Source organism: Oncorhynchus masou, chromosome 11 (genome assembly GCF_036934945.1).
Source record: "Oncorhynchus masou masou isolate Uvic2021 chromosome 11, UVic_Omas_1.1, whole genome shotgun sequence".
Taxonomy (NCBI): domain Eukaryota; kingdom Metazoa; phylum Chordata; class Actinopteri; order Salmoniformes; family Salmonidae; genus Oncorhynchus; species Oncorhynchus masou.
In genome coordinates this window covers 52,218,029-52,236,497 of record NC_088222.1, presented here as the reverse complement: position 1 = coordinate 52,236,497, position 18,469 = coordinate 52,218,029, and the positions used below count along the sequence as shown (strand labels likewise).

Here is an 18,469-nt window from a genome sequence, read left to right as displayed (position 1 = left end):
GAAGTGTGGGAAAACGGCGTTCTGACAAGTTTTTTTCTGCTAAATGTGATTTGTTGCTAGTATTCTGTTGATTTTCAGCATTCCTGAAATTCTTTGTGCTGAGGATTTGGGTCAAAACGGTTGATATCAGATTTTTGTTGAAGCACCACTTGCCTAACAATAACCCTGCTTTGTGGAGCCTACAGTATAATAGCTTTTATAAATGTCAATTGGAGAGAAACTGAGGAGCAGGATATGGAACTGTACTGTACTCTACAGGGCTGCCCGATAACTAAGAAACCTCTGTGGACTCCCCTTTTCAGCTTCGTTTTGACCAGGCCTCGGCCCCGTTCAGAAACTTTGTGCAGTCTGACTGATCCTTCATGTTACAAGGCCCTCTTCAATGCCCTTAAATATTTCCAGAAGCAGAGACAACAGAGCTTTGATTTATTGACTGGGAGTTGCCTCTGGAGTCATTAAGTCTCAGTCCAGTCGGTCTCAGAAAAACCCCTGTTGCTGCTTAACAGAGAGCTTTTAACAACAAGTTATCCAAATATGGCCGACATGTACAGCACTTCTGACGTGTCATTGTCTGCTATGCGTTTTTCCTTTTAAGTTTTTTGTTCCACAGATTTGGACCATTTTTAGATTTGTTCGTCGGGTGGGAGACCCATGGTATCTATTTAATCACACAGATGGGGAAAGTTATTGAATATTTTGCTCCTAGTTTATAGGGTATTCCCGTTCATCTTTCATTGAAAAGTCATTGGCCCCTAAAAAATTCCTCACGGTTTAACAGGAAACTGACACCATGTCTGGGGAAATTTGGGATATTGTGCCTGTTCAGTAAATTGAATTTCAGCTTTGTGTCTCCCCTCAATGATGGCAGTTTACACTGTGGAAACAAATATGATGCTTAAACGTGACATTGGGAGTATATGATAGAAAGACTAGTCTGCTCTGCGATGGATTTGATGTTATGTTTATACTGATCACAATAAACAATGTGGTAGTCTTTTCAATATTTTATCGAACAAAAAGCTATGCGTGTGAAGGAAATGGATGCCTGGCTCCATTGGAAGCCCGTCTCTAATAAGCGCTGGTTGTGTTCTGTGATTTTGAAGGAAATAAGGTATTCCTCCCCCGAAAGAAGTTATCAGGCTATAACACTGGCCCATTCATCTCTTTACCAAGAAATTGAATTAAAACTTTTCTTTGTACTTGCAGCGGATTTTGGGGTGTCAGCGAAAAATACCAAAACCCTACAAAGAAGGGACTCTTTCATAGGAACACCATACTGGTAAGTACTGGTACATACACATGAAAACAGAGTAATGTAAAAGGGTGCCTGCCACTGGCTGTGTCCCAAATGGCCCCTTATTCCCTTTTTAAAGAGCACCACATCTGACCAGGGGCCATGGGTGCCATTTGAGCGCACAGTGTTTAATGGGATTATGGTGGTACTGCATGACGAAGTTAAGTACATCCTTCATACTATCCACGACGCCTTGTTGAACCAGTTGTATGCCCTGCTTGATGTCATAAGAGCATTCCGTACAGTAGTGCTCAGTCGTTATGGTTTGATCGTAAAACCTTTTACAAGGCTCTTGTGAAAGCTGATATGTGTTGTTGTGGTTCTGGACCTTGTGCTCTGACTGGTCCTCCGATCATGGTCAGGTTGAAGTTAACTATTGACCAGAACAGGTCTCCTCCGAGGCAATGACTGTCATCTGAAATGGCCTCTCAGTCAACCTGCCCAGGTGTTGCCCACTGTTCACTAGCTTCATAAATGAGTAACAGATGCAATTTCACTCTATGTATTTTACAGTGAATGTGAAGCCAAGCAGTATCCTATTTCTGAAGATGATGTAATATGACACTTTTGATCGTAGGCAAACACTGGATAGGCCTCTGGTATTGAAGTTTATAGGCCTACTCTTCACTTGGTCTGTAAACGTAGCTGAATCCAAAGTGCGTTGACATGTCAAACACAAAATATACATGTGCACAAGATTTGGCATTTCGAGGCTAACTATTTTGTATTCTAGGATGGCTCCGGAGGTGGTGATGTGTGAGACTATGAAGGACGCTCCATATGACTACAAGGCTGACATCTGGTCCCTTGGTATCACCCTGATCGAGCTGGCCCAGATCGAGCCCCCGCACCACGAACTCAACCCCATGAGGGTCCTGCTGAAGATAGCCAAGTCTGAGCCCCCTACCCTGGAGCAGCCCAACAAGTGGTGAGACCCAGAGGGAGGGGGGGGGGGGGGATGTATAGAGGCATTTCAATGCTTTATTATTATTTGTATTTTTTTAATCAAAAGGCATTTTTTGGCCAGAAATGCCTTGTAAAACATGTGAACTTGAACTTCCATATCAAACTTTTATGCCATCTGTAAATATGAATACAATTATTCAATTCCGAGCCTAGTTGGTTTCCTGAAAAAGACAGGAATCTTCCCACTAGCCATGACTGGCTGAGGATAATGAATGGGCTGGACATATCGAGAGATGAGTTCGGATTGTTCTTCCATGTCTTTAACATGAGCTGCTCAGTATGTGTAAATAATCATTGATACCTCAGCTTTCTTGAAAAATATAATGTTAGCCATAGAGAACTGACAAAGTGTTGCTACTGCCCTCAAAGATCAGTGGGATGGACAAACGCTACTTTCTGCACATGGTTGACTGCAGTGACTTGACACAACAACGGGCCAAACAAGCTGTAGCTAGCTACAAACCAAATGGAAAAGACACGCTGCCGTGACTCATTCATCCATGAATACGGCTAAGAGTCTAGCTACATTTTCAGATATATCTTTCTAATTTTGCCAATCATTGCAAGTTAAAGCATACTGTTAGCTAGCTAGCTGGCTCGCTAGTTAATGTTATGTGTATGATCTGTGTAGTAATATTATTTGTATCTCAGAAGGCCATTTGCATTGCTTGTTATAGTTTAATGTTAACTAGCTAGCTAACATTGAACCTTTTTTGGTTAGCTTTAGCTACCTGCATATTCATACTCAAGCATTTCACGAATGGTGGCTAGCTATGCCAATCCGTTTGTACTGTAGCTATGGGTTGGGATTGTGGATCATTGTTTAGCTAGCTACATGTCTAAACAAAAGACTCGACTTCGCAAGAGAATGATTACATGACCCATCAAGTTAGCCAGGTGTGTCTAGGGGTGAATACGGCCATCTATTGTATTTCATGAACATGTGTACATGTCTAGACAATAGTGATCCAACCACATAGCTAGATGTGGCTGGGGGGTGGTTAGACTTTTTCAGTGTCTGAGTATGCATGATTATTATAAAATATGTATACAATATCTTTATATGGACGCGTTCAAAGTCAGATTAGGATCTAGTCCAAGGACTAGATAGTGTATTTTTTACCTGGGGCTAAAGCTTAAGAGGGTGTAAACAATGCTGAATAGGTGTAGACGAAGAGCTCTCCAGTAGCTGTAGCAAAACCTTCAACGACCATTTTCTCAAAAGTGGAGTTACAAGTTTATCAACTTTCAAAGCAGAATTTCTTTCCCATTGTTCGTCAACTGCAGTGTACGATTTACCATTTTCTAGTCTCTACTTTTATCCAAAAACATGATTTGAAATTTTGCTACATAGGACCGAATCCAGGTGGTGGGTCAAATATTGTTGTTACAGTGGGATGAAAATGGATTTAATTGTCTGTCTTTTTCTGTCAACACTCTACACAAGTGGTCTTGATTTAGATAATTATGCAAATACAGTGATTACAGTTGTCTTTCTGGGTAAGCTTCCAAGGGTTTTCCGCACCTGGTTTGTGTAACATTTGCCCATTTTTATTATTATAAGCTCTATCAAATTGGTTGTTGATCATTGCTAGACAACAATTTTCAGATCTTCCCGTAGATTTTCAAGCAGATTTAAGTCGATGTTACTGAGTAACAGTTTTAACTGTCTTCTTGGTGAGCAAATCATGTATATTTGGCCTTGTGTTTTAGGTTGTTGTCCAGCTGAAAGGTGCATTCATCTCCCAGTGTCTGGTGGAAAGCAGACTGAATCAGGTTTTCCTCTAGGATTTTGCCTGTGCTTAGCTCCATTCCCTTTATTTTTATCCTGAAAAAACTCCCCAGTCCTTAAGGATTACAAATACACCCATAGCATGACGCAGCCACCACTATGCTTGCAAATATGGAGATTGATACTCCGTAATATGTTGTATTGGATTTGCCCCAAGCAGTTTTTGTCCTGGATACAAAGTGTAATTTGCCAATTTTTTGGGGGCAGTATCACTTTAGAACCTTGTTGCAAACAGGATGCATATTTTTGGAATATTGTTTTATTCTGTACAGGCTTCCTTTCCACTCTGTCAGTTAAATTAGTATTATGGAGTAACTACAACGTTAATCCATTCTCAGTTTTCTCCTATCACAGCCATTAAACTCTGAGCCTGTTTCGTTACAGCCTCAGATTGTCAAGATGTTGTGTAGTGAAAATACCACCACCATATCTCCTTCTTTCTGTCTTCCTTTGATTTAATGTTCCCGGATTTCTGTGTGTTTAAGGTCACAGGAGTTTAAGGATTTCCTGAAAAAGTCGTTGGATAAGAATCCGGAGAGTCGGCCAAACGCAGCCCAGCTCCTGGAGGTAAGATGGTCACACTATGCTCTAGCTCGGCCTCTTTGATGTACGAGGACGGTTTTCCCTTATCTCATTCTTCACAGGTCCACGTTCTAATCACCCCCAAACATCAGCTTTTTCAGACATGAGGATTAGGGAGATGATACAATGGGCAAATGAGCAGTAACATACAGAGGGCATCTGGGAGATGGAGGGAGAAAGAGAGCGAGAGAGCACAAGGAAAGCAAAGAGATGAGGCGTCTATTAAAATGCAGGACCCACTACTTCCTGTCTGGGTTTAAAAGCAAGGGGGGGATTGCTAGCAATTTGTATTACTGTTGCCAGTGAATGGCACTTTGGGATTTTTTTTTCCTCCATATTCTCTCCACCCCTGGACAATTACAGGGGCTGAGTATCCTGGCCAAAAGCCTGCTGGGAGTTTTTAAAGAGCACCGGAGAGAGACAGGAGTGGTCACGTTCGGTGCCACACTGTAGGTTTTGATCTCTATCATACCACGGCTGTTTTTAACCCCAGTGAGATGGCGTTGATGGGAATGAGACGCCATGAACAGCTGCCAACAGCACCCGCTGTGGCTTATTGGCATGCATTGTGACACGGGGAGGAGGCCTTGGGGGTTACATGGTCTGTGGATCACTCATTGATTGAGATTGCTGGAAATCGTTAGAAGTCAGTTGATTTACATCAATTATTCCAGTCAACACTTGGACGGTGTCCATGTGTGATATGTTTGTCCCCTGACACGTACTAAGTCAAGTCAATGGGACTGTAGCTCTCCTGTCTCCTATGTCATGTCCATGGCCGCCTCATCCCACGTGGGGGAATGTTGTATACATGTTGTCCACACAACCACATGATGAAGTATCATAATTCACCACAGCCGTGAACATTGGTCCCTAACTACAGATTTAGGATCAGATTGCCCAAGCCCAAGTCCCAACGTTAACCAGTAGGAGGAACAAACGATAACTTACCCTGGACCAAGGGTTAAGAATAACATCACCCAACTCCAGCCATTCTGTGCCTCGACCTCTCTGAAGCCGGCCATGTGGTTCACATTGAAGCATTTCGGACCAGCCATCCAGACCAGACCCACCCTTGCAAACATCAGAGGGAGCTGTTAAGCCTGGCTGAGCCATGGCTGGATCAAACATGGCTGGGAACTAATGCTTGTCTGTTTGCTTTCTTCACCCAGTGAACATTTTGCTTGGTGTAGCAGTGGTGGTCCAGGCTCAGTTTTCATAGTAAACCTGTTGAAGCTGGAGGGGCGGAGTAAAGTCTCAGAATAGGAGTGCTGATCTAGGATCAGCTTTGCCTTTTTTTCATTATGAAAAATCCTAGATCAGCACTCCTACTCCACGATGCTTTATGAATACTAGCCCTGAGTTGTGAAGCTCCTTTGTGAGACAGAGCATGGGGAGAGGGTCTCATGGGGTCCCAGAGAGGTGCTGCGGTGTGATATGTGTTGAATCAACAGAATTACCACTACCTGCCAGAAAGATTCACAGTTTCATTGAGCCAGAAACAAAACCAGTGTTGTTTTTTATAACGGTTATAGAGATGGCTACCATGTATACCCAGGAAGTGTTGATGCGACGTTTCAAAGAGCGTCCGAATGAGTTCTGTTGGACTTCCAGTGAGCCTTAGTGAGGTGTTTCAAATGCTTCTCCCTGCTTTCCTTGATACCCCAGACACTGCGTTGTGCTGTTCAAGTGTAGCACTTTGACTGGGTGTTATTCCTCTCCTGTGTGATAGCTGGCATTCTGCTCTCCCCGAGTCATTGTTGACTTGATGCATTTTCTGTCATTGGAGAAGTTTAAAGCTATCGCTAATGCTATCCACACGGATGGAGGCAGCCCAGAGGGCCCCTTTCTGCCTCAGCCACACTCCTGTCACTTGCCTACCTGCCTGTGCCAGCTGGGCCAATTAAATTAGCCATTGTTCAAATCACCTGAATAATAGATGCTTGCTCTTTTATTTTCGCTGCACTTACATTTTCACAGCCTTGTCTGTGGCTGCCAAATTATCCCCGCTCAACCCTGCTCCTATTATTACGCTAATTAAATCATTCTTATTTAATTTTTTTTGCCCTGTCTTATCTAGGAACTTGGTATTATAAGTACATGAGGATTTGGGGTAGTCTTCATTATTTCATCAGGGTGAGCTCATACCCTGGCCTCATTGATGGTTGCTACTGTTTAGAAACGGCCATGGGTAGATACAGGTGGCAGATTAAGTTTCACTCTCCTGTGAAAGTACCTTTTCCCCCTGTTTGCATTCTATGTCCCTGTCAATCAAGTGTTGTTCTATGGATGTAACATGGTTGTCCTGACCTCCTCCCTGTCCCCCCAGCACCCCTTTGTTTGCTCTGTGAAGACCAACAGACCCTTGCGAGAGCTGGTTGCTGAGGCGAAGGCTGAAGTCATGGAGGAAATCGAGGACAATCGAGAGGAAGGAGAGGAGGAGGACACCGCTGAGCTCTCAGTCCCAGTGGTAAGACCGTTTTACTGCTCTCACTCTCTCCTGTCTCTCTCCTTTCCTGCATTCCTTTTATCCTATATCCTCCTCTCTCTTACGATGAACTTTCACATCTGTTCTTCGCAGTGGCGTTTTCTTATTGTTTCCTGAAGTTCTCGTTTCACGTAGGCCTCAAAGTAGTTTGGTTTATAATACATCCAAGACATTCTGTTTAGCAGTCATGTTGTATGTGACATTTAAGGGAGGATACTGTGATATGTACATAGCTGAATCAAAGTACAGTACTCTACTTTAGGAAATGTTGTATTTTCTTTTGATAGTTTCTGCTAGCGTACCCCAGAATCTGCAGCTTCCTGTTCACCTGTGTGTGGGGGTGGTCTAGACTAGGGTTTCCTCGGTCCTGGGGTCCCCCCACCCTGGCTACATGTTTTGGTTTTGCCCTAGTACTCACTACACAGCTGATTCAAATAATCAGAGTTTGATGATGAGTTGGTTATTTGAATCAGCTGTGTTGTGCTAGGGGGAAAAAAACACAATGGGCACCCCCAGGACGGAGATTGGGAGAACCTGGTGTTGACTCAGCAGGGCAGCGCTCTCTAAAGAGTGGGGGTGTTTCTGTGGTGTTCGGATCGCACACTGAGATGGGGGAGGAGGACATACACACAAACACTTCTCACTGAGAGGATAGAACACACACACTAGAGCACATTCTGCACACACTGATAGTCACACACTCCCCGGGCGACCTCAAACTCCAGCTGCCGTGGTCATTATGTCCCTGATGAGGACTCCATATGGTCTTTCTACTATTCAAACACAGATTGAGCCTAGTCCTGGACTAATGGAGAATCTCCATTTTTGAAAATGGGTTTTAAATTCAAGATTTGGCTTTAATCTGCGTCTGGGAAACCGTCCCTAAAACATCTACTAATCAAACGCTTCCAGTTAACCGTTTTATTCAGATTGAGCCTAATGGGTTTACTGTATATGAATGTGTGGGTGGACTGGATTAGAAAGCGAGGGGAAATCAGAGGGCACTAAATCACTGGTGCTCAAACGAAGGAACAGAATGTGGAACACTTGCAGTGTTCCACACCCAGTTACCCACCGATAAAAAATGGATGCTGTTTGTTGTCCTGTACACTGGCACACGTATCGCGTTACCACCTCTTGGGGGATTTCATTATTTAAAGTTTGACATGTTTTCTTTTCCACAGACGTGACCTTTTAGGTAAACATATACACTTGCCTTTAAACTGTTGGTTTTCCTAATCAAACAGTACTGAAGTTGGACATTAGATTGGATTGTTTCTAGGTGAAAATGAGTCATTCATAACTTATGTGAAATGGACCTGAGGTGATTTTGGATGGACCGTAGCGGTCTTCATTATTGCTACCCTTAGAGCATCAGTATAGTCAGCGGTCTGTCCTGTCCTCTTGCATTCTAGCTGCTGCTGACCCGCAGTCAAGAGATCAGCATGTTTCATTCCTCCTCATGACAGAACCCCCCCCCCCCCCGCACACAAACGCCCGCGCACACACTCCAAACTGCTTTCTTATCACAGAACCCCCCCCAGAGGGAAATGCAAGGCCTGAGAGTGCAGCTTTCAGGAATTATTAGTCGTCGTTCACCACACACACACACACACACAAGGTACAGTATGATCAAAAAGGGTTGTTTTGAGATATTTGTAAAGTTGAATACATTAATATGTAAAATCGTACTTCAGAGTGTAGACACTCCAAGATGTTGTCGGTATCATGTACGGTCAGAGGTGGCACCACAGGTCCCAGAGTGGTCGTGCCATATTTTTCTTCCTGATGGTTACCAGCTGGTAAAACTCTAGAACCTAGTTGTAGCAGGGACCTTAAGAGTTGCCCTATTGTCTGGAGCAAGTAAACTGAGCAGTCAGGCAAGTTGAGCCTGCTCTAAAGTTGCCCAGGTGATAAAATGAAAAGCACAAAAATGTAAGGAATTTCAGCAAGCCTAAAACTGATCTTTCTGGATCGTCCCCATTGTTTAAGTGAAAGACGGACAATTTAATGGCAGCCGGGCTAGTTGAGCCTGATTTGTTGTTCCATTAGGAAGAAACAGTTTCCCCTGGCCAAATGGGACAGTGTAGGGCGCATAGGTGTAGGCCACAGTTGATCAGAGTGATACAGCGTGTCAGATCGCTCCTGTTTAGGTGTAGGCTGCCACAACATTTCTGTGAAGTGTTTTTGCTTGTGTCGGGGGTGAGTTATTTTCCTGTTCGCTAAAATAATACTGGCGTGAAGTGGAGTGTGCACTGCTTTCTATAGCCGTGCACATGCCAGACCCGCAATTTCCGTAAATCAGATTTGGTCGACACACCCTGCAGCACTCTGGTGAGAGAGACTTTGGCTACAAATTGTGTGCGAGTTGACGAATTGAGGCAAGGCCATCTATAAAAAGAAACAGTAAGCCTACTTTGTCCCTGTTTTCAACGCTTTTGTGTCATTTTGTATTAAACCAAATCTAAAGTGGTGGAGTTCTGCCCCCGCCTAATTGAAAAGTACTGGGGGAGAATGCCTGCTCGCCACCCGTTTTGCTGGCGGCCCTGAAACACAGAGCGTAGCAGTGGTTGTATTTGGCGGAGAGGTTGTAAACAGTTGTCTCGGGGCCTGGAGAGCAGCCAGCCAGTTCTCTCCGACTGTGTCTTTTTAGAGTTCTTTCGAAAGGCTGGCCCCGGTCGTAAAGGTGGCTAATGACCATTGTTAGCTTAATGCTCCGAGACCGCTCTCTGCACGTGAGAGCCACGGGGCGTCAACAGGATCTGCACCCGTTGTTGTTATCACTGATTCCATACTTTATCTCCGGTGCGCAGAAGAGGTAAGCTGTATAGGTAGGAGTTTAGAAAGGAACATCTGCGTTGTTACAGACAGTACCACTAAAGGTCAACACTGCAATATGAAAGCCAAGAGAATCAGACCATCGAGCATTTCGCTCGTATTAGTGGGATTACTTTCAACATAGGTGCCGATGGTGCTTCTGGGGAAAAGGTGCGAAAAAGGCACCCGTGTTGAAATGCTTTGTCACTGCCGCACATAACCACGTTCCTCTCCTCTCCCCAGCCTCCAGGCATGGACCCGTCTCAAACCATTCTACAAGGGGACAGTGCCCCAGACACACTCACCAAAACCCCCGTGGGGGAGGCCAAACCCCCCGTGAGACCTTCCCGCACGAGGGATGGCCAGCCGATCGACCGACAGCTCCCTGATGAGGGCATCAGCATTGTGGACTTTGACAAGCCCGAGAGCGAGGCCTCTGGCAAGGTCTTCTCCAGCTCCGACTCGGGCATTGAGGATGGGAAGAGCACCTCGGATGAGGGCAAGCCTGTGGACACCCCTCTGACAGAGAAACCGGCCCTGCTGGCACAGCCCGAGATGGTACCAAAAATACCCCAAAGCCAGTTGGCGGTGAAGGGAGGAAGCGCCAGCATGGCCAGTGGGGTGGTTCCCGTGATTGGGGAAAAAGGGCCCCCCACCCCTACCCCAGACCCCACACCTTTGATCGGGCTGAACGGCAGCATGAAGAGAGGGCCTTCGAAAAGGGAGAGGGTCCCAATAGGGGCTAACATGGACAACCCGATGGCCCACCACAACGCCAATGGCATGATCTCCAAGAGGTACTCTGACGCGGGCAGCGTGTCTGCTTCTGAGAGCATGGACATCAGCCTCAACCTGTCAGGAGACATGTCAGTCAACAAGGACGATGGATCCCTCTGCCCCAGGGTGGTGAGTAACACCATGTTTAATGTCACATTTCCAATGATTTATCCTTGTTTTACCAAAAAAGACTTTTGTATTTCCACGGCCTGGCTCCAGTGACTTTCTGGGCCATGGTCTCAGCAGACCTGCTCTGGCTTGGGGCCAAGGCAAGACCACGGGGATATTTTGGGCAACATTTTACATAACAATGGCCTAGCTGTGAGGCCTCCTGAGTGGCGCAGCTGTCTAAGCCACTGCGTCACTACAGACCTGGGTTCGATCCCAGGCTGTGTCGCAGCCGGCCACGACTGGGAGACCTATGAGGCGGTGCACAATTGGCCCAGTGTCATCCGGGCAGGTGCATGTTCATTATATGTTTATGGTCCATTGAACAAGCATGGGAAGCAGTGTTTTAACCCTTTTACAATGACGATCTGTGAAGTTATTTGGATTTTTACGAGTTTATATATAGTGTATAATGTTTGACTAAAACATAATCATTTCAAACCTTGCTTACATTTGAATATGATCATGTCTCCATTATGCTTGTGGATACATTTCTTAAATTAAAATCACTTGGAGCTGATTCCCTGGTGTTTTTATGCTCTTATGTCCAATTTTCTTTTGTTCAGAAAACTTTGGGGGCCAAATAAAACCACCCGTGGGCTGTCAGTTGGGGAACCCTGTCCTAGGGTGTGAGCTCACAACAAAGAACAGCTCGTCTTAAACTACCCCGAACCTGCATTCATACATGCACTTGTCAATGAGTCAAACTCCACTGAAATATGCTGCTACGTTCAAAGTGTTATGGCAAAAAGCATCATTTCGAGCAGAAGAGGCTCTGAGATGGAATCAGACTGATGTTCTCTGGAAAATGGACACATCCCATCCTTTAATAACGAGTCTGTTTGCACTAATGCAATTTAATTTCCCATCCATTATGACCAATGGCTCTTTGTTTTGAGCTCTATTCAGTATTGTGGATGTCATTTCTATACAGCCATTGTTGCTCGGGGAGCTTCTGGTTGTTTATGGACTGGCCATCACTGGACAGCTATTCATTGGACTTGTGTTCCATTTGTGATATGTATTTTTCCAGAACCGATTTATTCAGCAGTTCATTTTCCGCCGGGCTAGATGAATGGGACATCTATGTTTGACCCAGTAACAGTGTGAGCCTATGAGAGATGGGCATGTCAGGAAAACCAGGGGTTTATGAATGGAGCTGTATGAGAGAACACGGATCAAGGGAGGGAGGCTAGAGCCAGATGCGAGGCTAGGCCCCATCTGAGCTATTGCTGCAGTACATACACCTGTGCCCTCGGAGCACACTGGATGTGTGCTCAACTTGGTCACATACATTATGCACCGATGTCATCACTCTCGCTCGCGCACACACCATTGCACACAGTGTCTCTGTCAAAGGTTTAGAAGAATGGCTACAGCAGGACATGTTTACTTACAGTACCTTCCCTGGTGAGAGACGTACAGGGAACGGTGTTTGTTCTGCTGGCCTCTTCCCTTTTCACTTTTCATCAATAGGATGATCATTATTTCCATGAAAAAGCCCTTAAAGTAGCCATGTCACCCAGGGTTGTGCTACTTTTCCTGGGCAGAGACTGGTGTGGTTCTGGACCAGTGACCTAGTAAGAACCAGTGTTGAGTCTCTCTGTTTCTGTACTGGGGGATGAGAGCTCTGTTGTCATAGAGAATCCAACTTCCTGCTTGGCACTCCCTCCCTGTACGACAGAGCAGGGTAATTATAGAGGACCGGCTCAGCAGGATCACCCTGTCTTAGGGACCATACACACACGCACAAAATGTTGATCTGCAGTTTGTTCGGTGTAGCGTGTTTTAGGGACCACCCGCTGTAGAGTTGGTTTGCAAATTACTGCCGGCACCCTGTTTTTAGGATTGCTAAGTGCTCTCAGCCGGTAAACACCGACGGTATGTCCATGCCTTTCCACTACTGCTCTTTCCTGTCAACTGGCAGGCAGACTATGTACAGTGCACCATACACCACCACCTCCTTTAAAGACACACTAGTGTGTTGTCGTCATCTCTCATGCCAAGGAGACTGAACACCCTGACTTGTGTGTGTGTGTGTATATATATAACAAGAAAATGACTTTTTTTTTACTGTTCTAATGGTAAAAATAACACTACTGCAGTCACTCAATCGTGGTACTGTATTGTGACACTAAACACACACTGTGCCCCCTAATAACTCCCTGTCTCCTCCAGGACTCTCGTTTCTCCAGTAAGACGTTGAAGCGCACCAGGAAGTTTGTCATTGATGGCTTGGAGGTCAGCGTGACCACATCCAAGATCATCGGCGATGATGAGAAGAAAGATGAAGAGATGAGGTTTCTCAGGCAAGTCACACTGCTTCCTTGAAAACCCCTTTTCTCCCTGAATCAAGGTCAGGAAAAGGGGCCCGGTCTACTCCTCTCTGTATAAAACAGGATCTTTGGTATACTGAGAGTTGTTGAGTGCTTGGGGTGGTGTTCAGATGTCCTGTTTTGTCCATCCTGGTCTGGTCTTTGCCCTTTGAGATCAAGTGAGTCAAGTGTGAACAACAGTATGGAACATACTATTTTTGTGAGTGAAAAGGAAGGATTGTGAGAAGTTCCTAACAGTGATAAGATATTCAGTATACCAGTAAACAATGTATACTAGTCACTGGTTTTGATATGGGCCAAATATTTCACTGTTTGGCATGAACATGTACGAGTCCCTAAACTGCCCCAATTTGACAACAAATAATTAAAACTTGGTAGAGGATTCTGAAACGTCATGAGTTAAAGATCCGGAGCCAAGTGTGCCGTCATTGCCATCTAGTGGTGATCATTTGACACCACACTGTTGGTTCAGGCAGTGTCAGAGACTGGTGATGACTCGCACACTTACTACCTGGTAGTCAGATTCCTCTAAGCTCTATGTTCTCATTGTGATGGAGGGAGCAAGGCTTTCTCATGAACTCTCCTCTCATCTCCATTTCGAGAATATATTCCCCAGTCTGTTTTCTGATCCGAGAGGCCAATTTGTCTCATGGTGCTTAGAATTGATTCAGTGTACATTGTTTTGACTATTTATTAGATCTTTTGATGTGGAATTATTTGCCTCCAACTGTTTTTACTCCAAGTCAATGTCATCTCCCTCAGATTGTCAAAAAGTCTGTCAAGGTCAAAACCGTAAGAGTATTTGAACTGTGTGTGTGTGTGTGTGCAGGCGTCAGGAGCTCCGGGATCTGCGGCTGCTGCAGAAGGAGGAGCACCGTGCCCAAGCGTTACTGAACACAAAGCTGGACGCTCAGAAGGAGCAGATGCAGCGACGCTTTGACCAGGAGATGAACGTAGGTCTAGACACACCCACTGACACTATAGTCTTGGATACCCACGGCTGTTTAATAAAATATTTCTTCCTCCCGTGGTTGGGGTCACAAGAATTTTCAGATATGAAAATGGGGTCGTGGACAAAAAAAAGTTTGGGGAAACACTGGCCTAAACTCTTTTTGCCTGAATTTAACTGATGCGTCTTGCTGACAATGGGGCCCTTTTTGTAGAAAGAAAAGTTGGGACAACTGAAAAGGAGCTGAGATTTTAAACATACGAGAATGGTTGAATTGGCTATATTAAAAGACTCACGGATCGGCTCTCAGAACAATTCTATGCTGGTGGGTCGGGTTGTGTAGAAAAATACTGATATCGGGTGGGGTTTGTAATTGATGTGGCCGGCGCAGGGCTGGTGTGTACTGAGAGGCCTTGACATACAAATTGTCCCTATTTAAAAAAAATAATAATAATTTTGTATCTACTCCCACTAATGTGTAAAATACCAGAATTTCTCCAATCCACACCAACACCATAACATCTCTCTTCCGCTGTTTATGGAAGGACAGAACCACTGAATCAACTCTAACACCCACACTCGTGTCATATCAACGTCCCTTTAGATAGCTGTCTGTTTAAGGGAATCCCTTTTCCACAACCCTCCCCTCGCCAAAAGAAACACGCGTTACATCGGTCTATGAACAAATAGGGGATATCCTCTGGTGAGAGGACAGGCTCGTTGGCATGAAATAAATGGAACGGAGTCAAACGCATGAAATATATGAACCACGTTTTGACTCCATTCCAGCCATTACAATGAGCCCGTCCTCCTATAGCTCCTTCCACCAGCCCCCTGTCTATCCTTTTTGACATTTTCCAAACCTTCCCAGCTTTGTCCCCTCCAGGATCATGGCTACTTATGATATAAATATGGTGAACAGGTTTATTTTTTGGTGAACATGTTTAATTCCTTCCTTCTGCTCCTCCCAGGCGAAGAAGAAGTTCTACGACACGGAGCTGGAGAGCCTGGAGAAGCACCAGAAGCAGACCATTGAGAAGATGGAGACGGACCACGCCATTAAGCTCAGGGACGAGACCAAACGCATCCGCTCCGAACAGGACCGCGACTACAACAAGTTCCAGGATCAGATGAAGCGCAACAAAAAAGAGGTGAGGGAGTGCGTGTGGCCGGTGAGCATAAAAATGGAAAGGAGTGTTTATTAAGTCCATACGTCTTACAATCATCTTTCCAGGTGAAGAACGAGATTGAGAAGCTCCCCCGAAAGTCACGGAAAGACAGCATGAAACAGAGCATGAACACCTTTACACAGATGAAACAAACGGAGGTAAACACAAGCGGCTCCACCACTGGCCTCTAAATCCACTTAACATGCTAGCTATAATACATGTTACAGTCGCGTCACTGACTGTTTCCTGTGGTTTAGGAGCAGAACTTCCTGTCGGCCCAGAAGAACCACCTGGACACAACGCTGAAGAGGATAATTTCGGAGAACAAGAGGGAGATCTCCGAGACAGAGAGGCAGTGTCTCAACAAGAAGCAGAACCTTGTCAGAGGTACAAGCATCAGTCACACTGGGTGGCTGGGTGCCATCAACACTGTTGTTAGAATGAGAGTAGCTGCTCCACTGGGAAGGGGTCTAGTAACTCCCTGAGATCTGTTAAAGGGATGGTTTGAGATTTTGGCAGTTTCCACTTACCCAGAGAGATGAACTCTGTGCAGTTTGATGGATGCACATTGAAGGTAGTATCTGGAGCCATTGCTAACTTCCATTAGCGCAATGACTGGAAGTCTACGTGAGGCAGCTAGCAATGTCTCCAGAAACAACCTTTAACTTCCTTCAAACTGCACACTGAGGACAACATTTTTATCCATGAGTTCATCTGACTCTGGGCAAGTAGAAAAAAAGGGCTTCATTGCCTAAATCTCAAACTGTCCCTGTAAAGTACACATTTGATCTCTGTTTAAACCCTCAACATTTAACAAATGCTTACTTAGTGTTTATCTTTTTGACTTGAGAGAATCTTTCTCTTCTTCCAACTGCTTTCCAAACCATTTTCATTCACTGGCTGTCTCCACTTTTTGTTCCTCAGACAGGGAAGCTACTATCTGGGACCTAGATGAGAAGAACCTTCATGAGAAGCACCAGTTACTGAAACAGCAGCTAAAAGACCAGTACTTCCTCCAACGGCACCAGCTGCTCAAGAAGCATGAGAAGGTATAGCAACCCTATCCATGTGGCTGGGAAAGGAACCTCCTGCAGTTATCGGGGTTTAACCTTGTTATGCCCAGCTAATATCCTCAAACAACCCCTTACCTTTGCGTAGTGTGTGTGTGTGCGCACTTATCTGTGTGTGTGTGTGTGTGTGTGTCCGCATCCTCACACATGACTGTCTCCCTAGGAACAAGAGCAGATGCAGTGCTACAACCAGAGGATGATTGAGCTGCTGAAGGCCCGGCAGCAGCAGGAGAAGGGTCGCCTGCCCAAGATCCAGCGCAGCGAGGGCAAGACCCGCATGGTCATGTTCAAGAAGAGCCTCCGCATCAACTCCACGGGCAGCACGTCGGAGGACCGCGAGAAGATCAAACAGGTACCAGACAACTACAGAACGGCCTAGTGGGGGGAGGCGGAGTAAATCAAACATGTAGTAGTGTAGCTATGTGGGATGGAGGGTAGAGAAGGGCAAGAAGGCCAACTAGATGAGCGCTGACGTCTCTTCAAGCGGTCAGAAAACATGTGCAAGTGTTAGCTAGAAAATACTAATATCATACTCGTGTCACAGAACTGTATCAGGCCTAAGTGGTGTAAATGAATCCCTCATCCCCATCTCTCTCCCTCTCGTGTGTGTGTGCGTGTGTGTGTGTGTGCTCCTCCCCAGTTTGCCCAGCAGGAGGACAAGCGTCAGAAGGCTGAGCGGCTGCACCAGCAGCAGAAGCATGAGCACCAGATGAGGGACATGATGGGCCAGTGTGAGGGCAACGTCAGGGAGCTCCAGCAGCTACAGGTGACCACAGTACACAACTCTCTCTGAATAATGTCCATCTATATATCTTTATCTTAATTGACCCTGGGTGTCAAACCCTTACACATCAATTTAGTCCTGAGCATACCCGCCAGCCTGAAAGCCATGAATACCTATCTGCATTAGAATGCCTGCATGTATGTGGCATAATGTACAATAATAGGAAGATCCACAAATTCAGTAGGTTTGTAAAGTAGGGAAATAAGTTCCACAGGTGCTCCATGAATAGTGTTATGTAATGACTGACTGACTGTATTGTGGTGTGAGAGCAGAATGAGAAGTGCCACCTACTCATTGAGAACGAGACTCAGAGGCTCAAGTCTCTGGATGAGCAGCACAACCACCATCTCAAGGAGTGGAGGGAGCAGCTCAAGCCCAGGAAGAAGGTATGCGGTCATACCGTTGACATTGAAAAGTTAACATTGGGTGCCGTTTTCACTAGGTCTCAAAGCACTTTACGTTGATGTCCATTACTGTTGTTGCCATTATTGTAAGACAAGATTGAAAGTCCTACTCCAGTATTCTTTTCACCTTATTTGTCACTTGATTTACTTAACAAATGGTATAGCTCAATAAGTGGGCCAGGTGTGCCATGGCACAACTCCTTGTATGGCCTTCCTCTTGACATTTGCTGTTGTCAAAAAACAACAACTTTTTTTCTCCAAACATATTCTTATACCGCGACATCAATTTGGGGATTTATGAATTAGTTATATATATGTGTGTGTGTGTGTGTGTGTGTGTGTGTGTGTGTGTATACATGTGTGTGTATACATGTATGTATATATATATATACACACACAAGGGATGTAATGCATTGGTCACGATTTCAAACGTTTAATCCACGGACCCCAAACCAATTCAATTGTAGCATGTATTGGTCCGAAAATTGATTCAAACATTACAAATTGCAGAATCACTTTTTTTTTGTTGCTCATATTGCTTTCTTTCTACCTTCCAAAAAAAATGCACAAAATATAGGATAACTGAGTCCTCTCCTTCAGTGTTGAAATAAGTATGTAACTGTGTTGAGTCATCAATCTACAAGTCATTTTGCATGCCGAATAACCCCAGGGAATATCAGTAGCCTCGTCAAATTGCGCACTGTGCCCAGTTTTGCACGCTCACCAACACGAGGTATGCGTCCTGTTCTTGATCGTGCATATCTGCGCAGCACCTTCAGCATTAAAATGCTAAAAATGGTTTTCGCGATATTAGGCTTTTAGCTGTGACAACCGATGTAATTTACTAGGCTATTGCTATGCGCTGATGAAAAA

The 18,469-nt window shown here is 45.1% G+C and overlaps 1 protein-coding gene across 1 annotated transcript in view; it reads left to right on the top strand.

Moving 5' to 3' along the window:
• Window positions 1–18,469, top strand: part of LOC135548818 (serine/threonine-protein kinase 10-like) — a 42,495-nt gene that overhangs the window by 19,799 nt on the left and 4,227 nt on the right. The window contains exons 5-18 of the mRNA XM_064978766.1: window positions 1,207–1,279; window positions 2,028–2,222; window positions 4,538–4,619; window positions 6,964–7,104; window positions 10,183–10,845; window positions 13,063–13,193; window positions 14,050–14,173; window positions 15,141–15,320; window positions 15,404–15,496; window positions 15,596–15,725; window positions 16,263–16,387; window positions 16,572–16,760; window positions 17,049–17,174; window positions 17,465–17,578. Of these exons, the coding sequence (XP_064834838.1) occupies window positions 1,207–1,279; window positions 2,028–2,222; window positions 4,538–4,619; window positions 6,964–7,104; window positions 10,183–10,845; window positions 13,063–13,193; window positions 14,050–14,173; window positions 15,141–15,320; window positions 15,404–15,496; window positions 15,596–15,725; window positions 16,263–16,387; window positions 16,572–16,760; window positions 17,049–17,174; window positions 17,465–17,578 (2,366 nt within the window). The remainder of the gene's footprint in view (window positions 1–1,206; window positions 1,280–2,027; window positions 2,223–4,537; window positions 4,620–6,963; window positions 7,105–10,182; window positions 10,846–13,062; window positions 13,194–14,049; window positions 14,174–15,140; window positions 15,321–15,403; window positions 15,497–15,595; window positions 15,726–16,262; window positions 16,388–16,571; window positions 16,761–17,048; window positions 17,175–17,464; window positions 17,579–18,469) is intronic.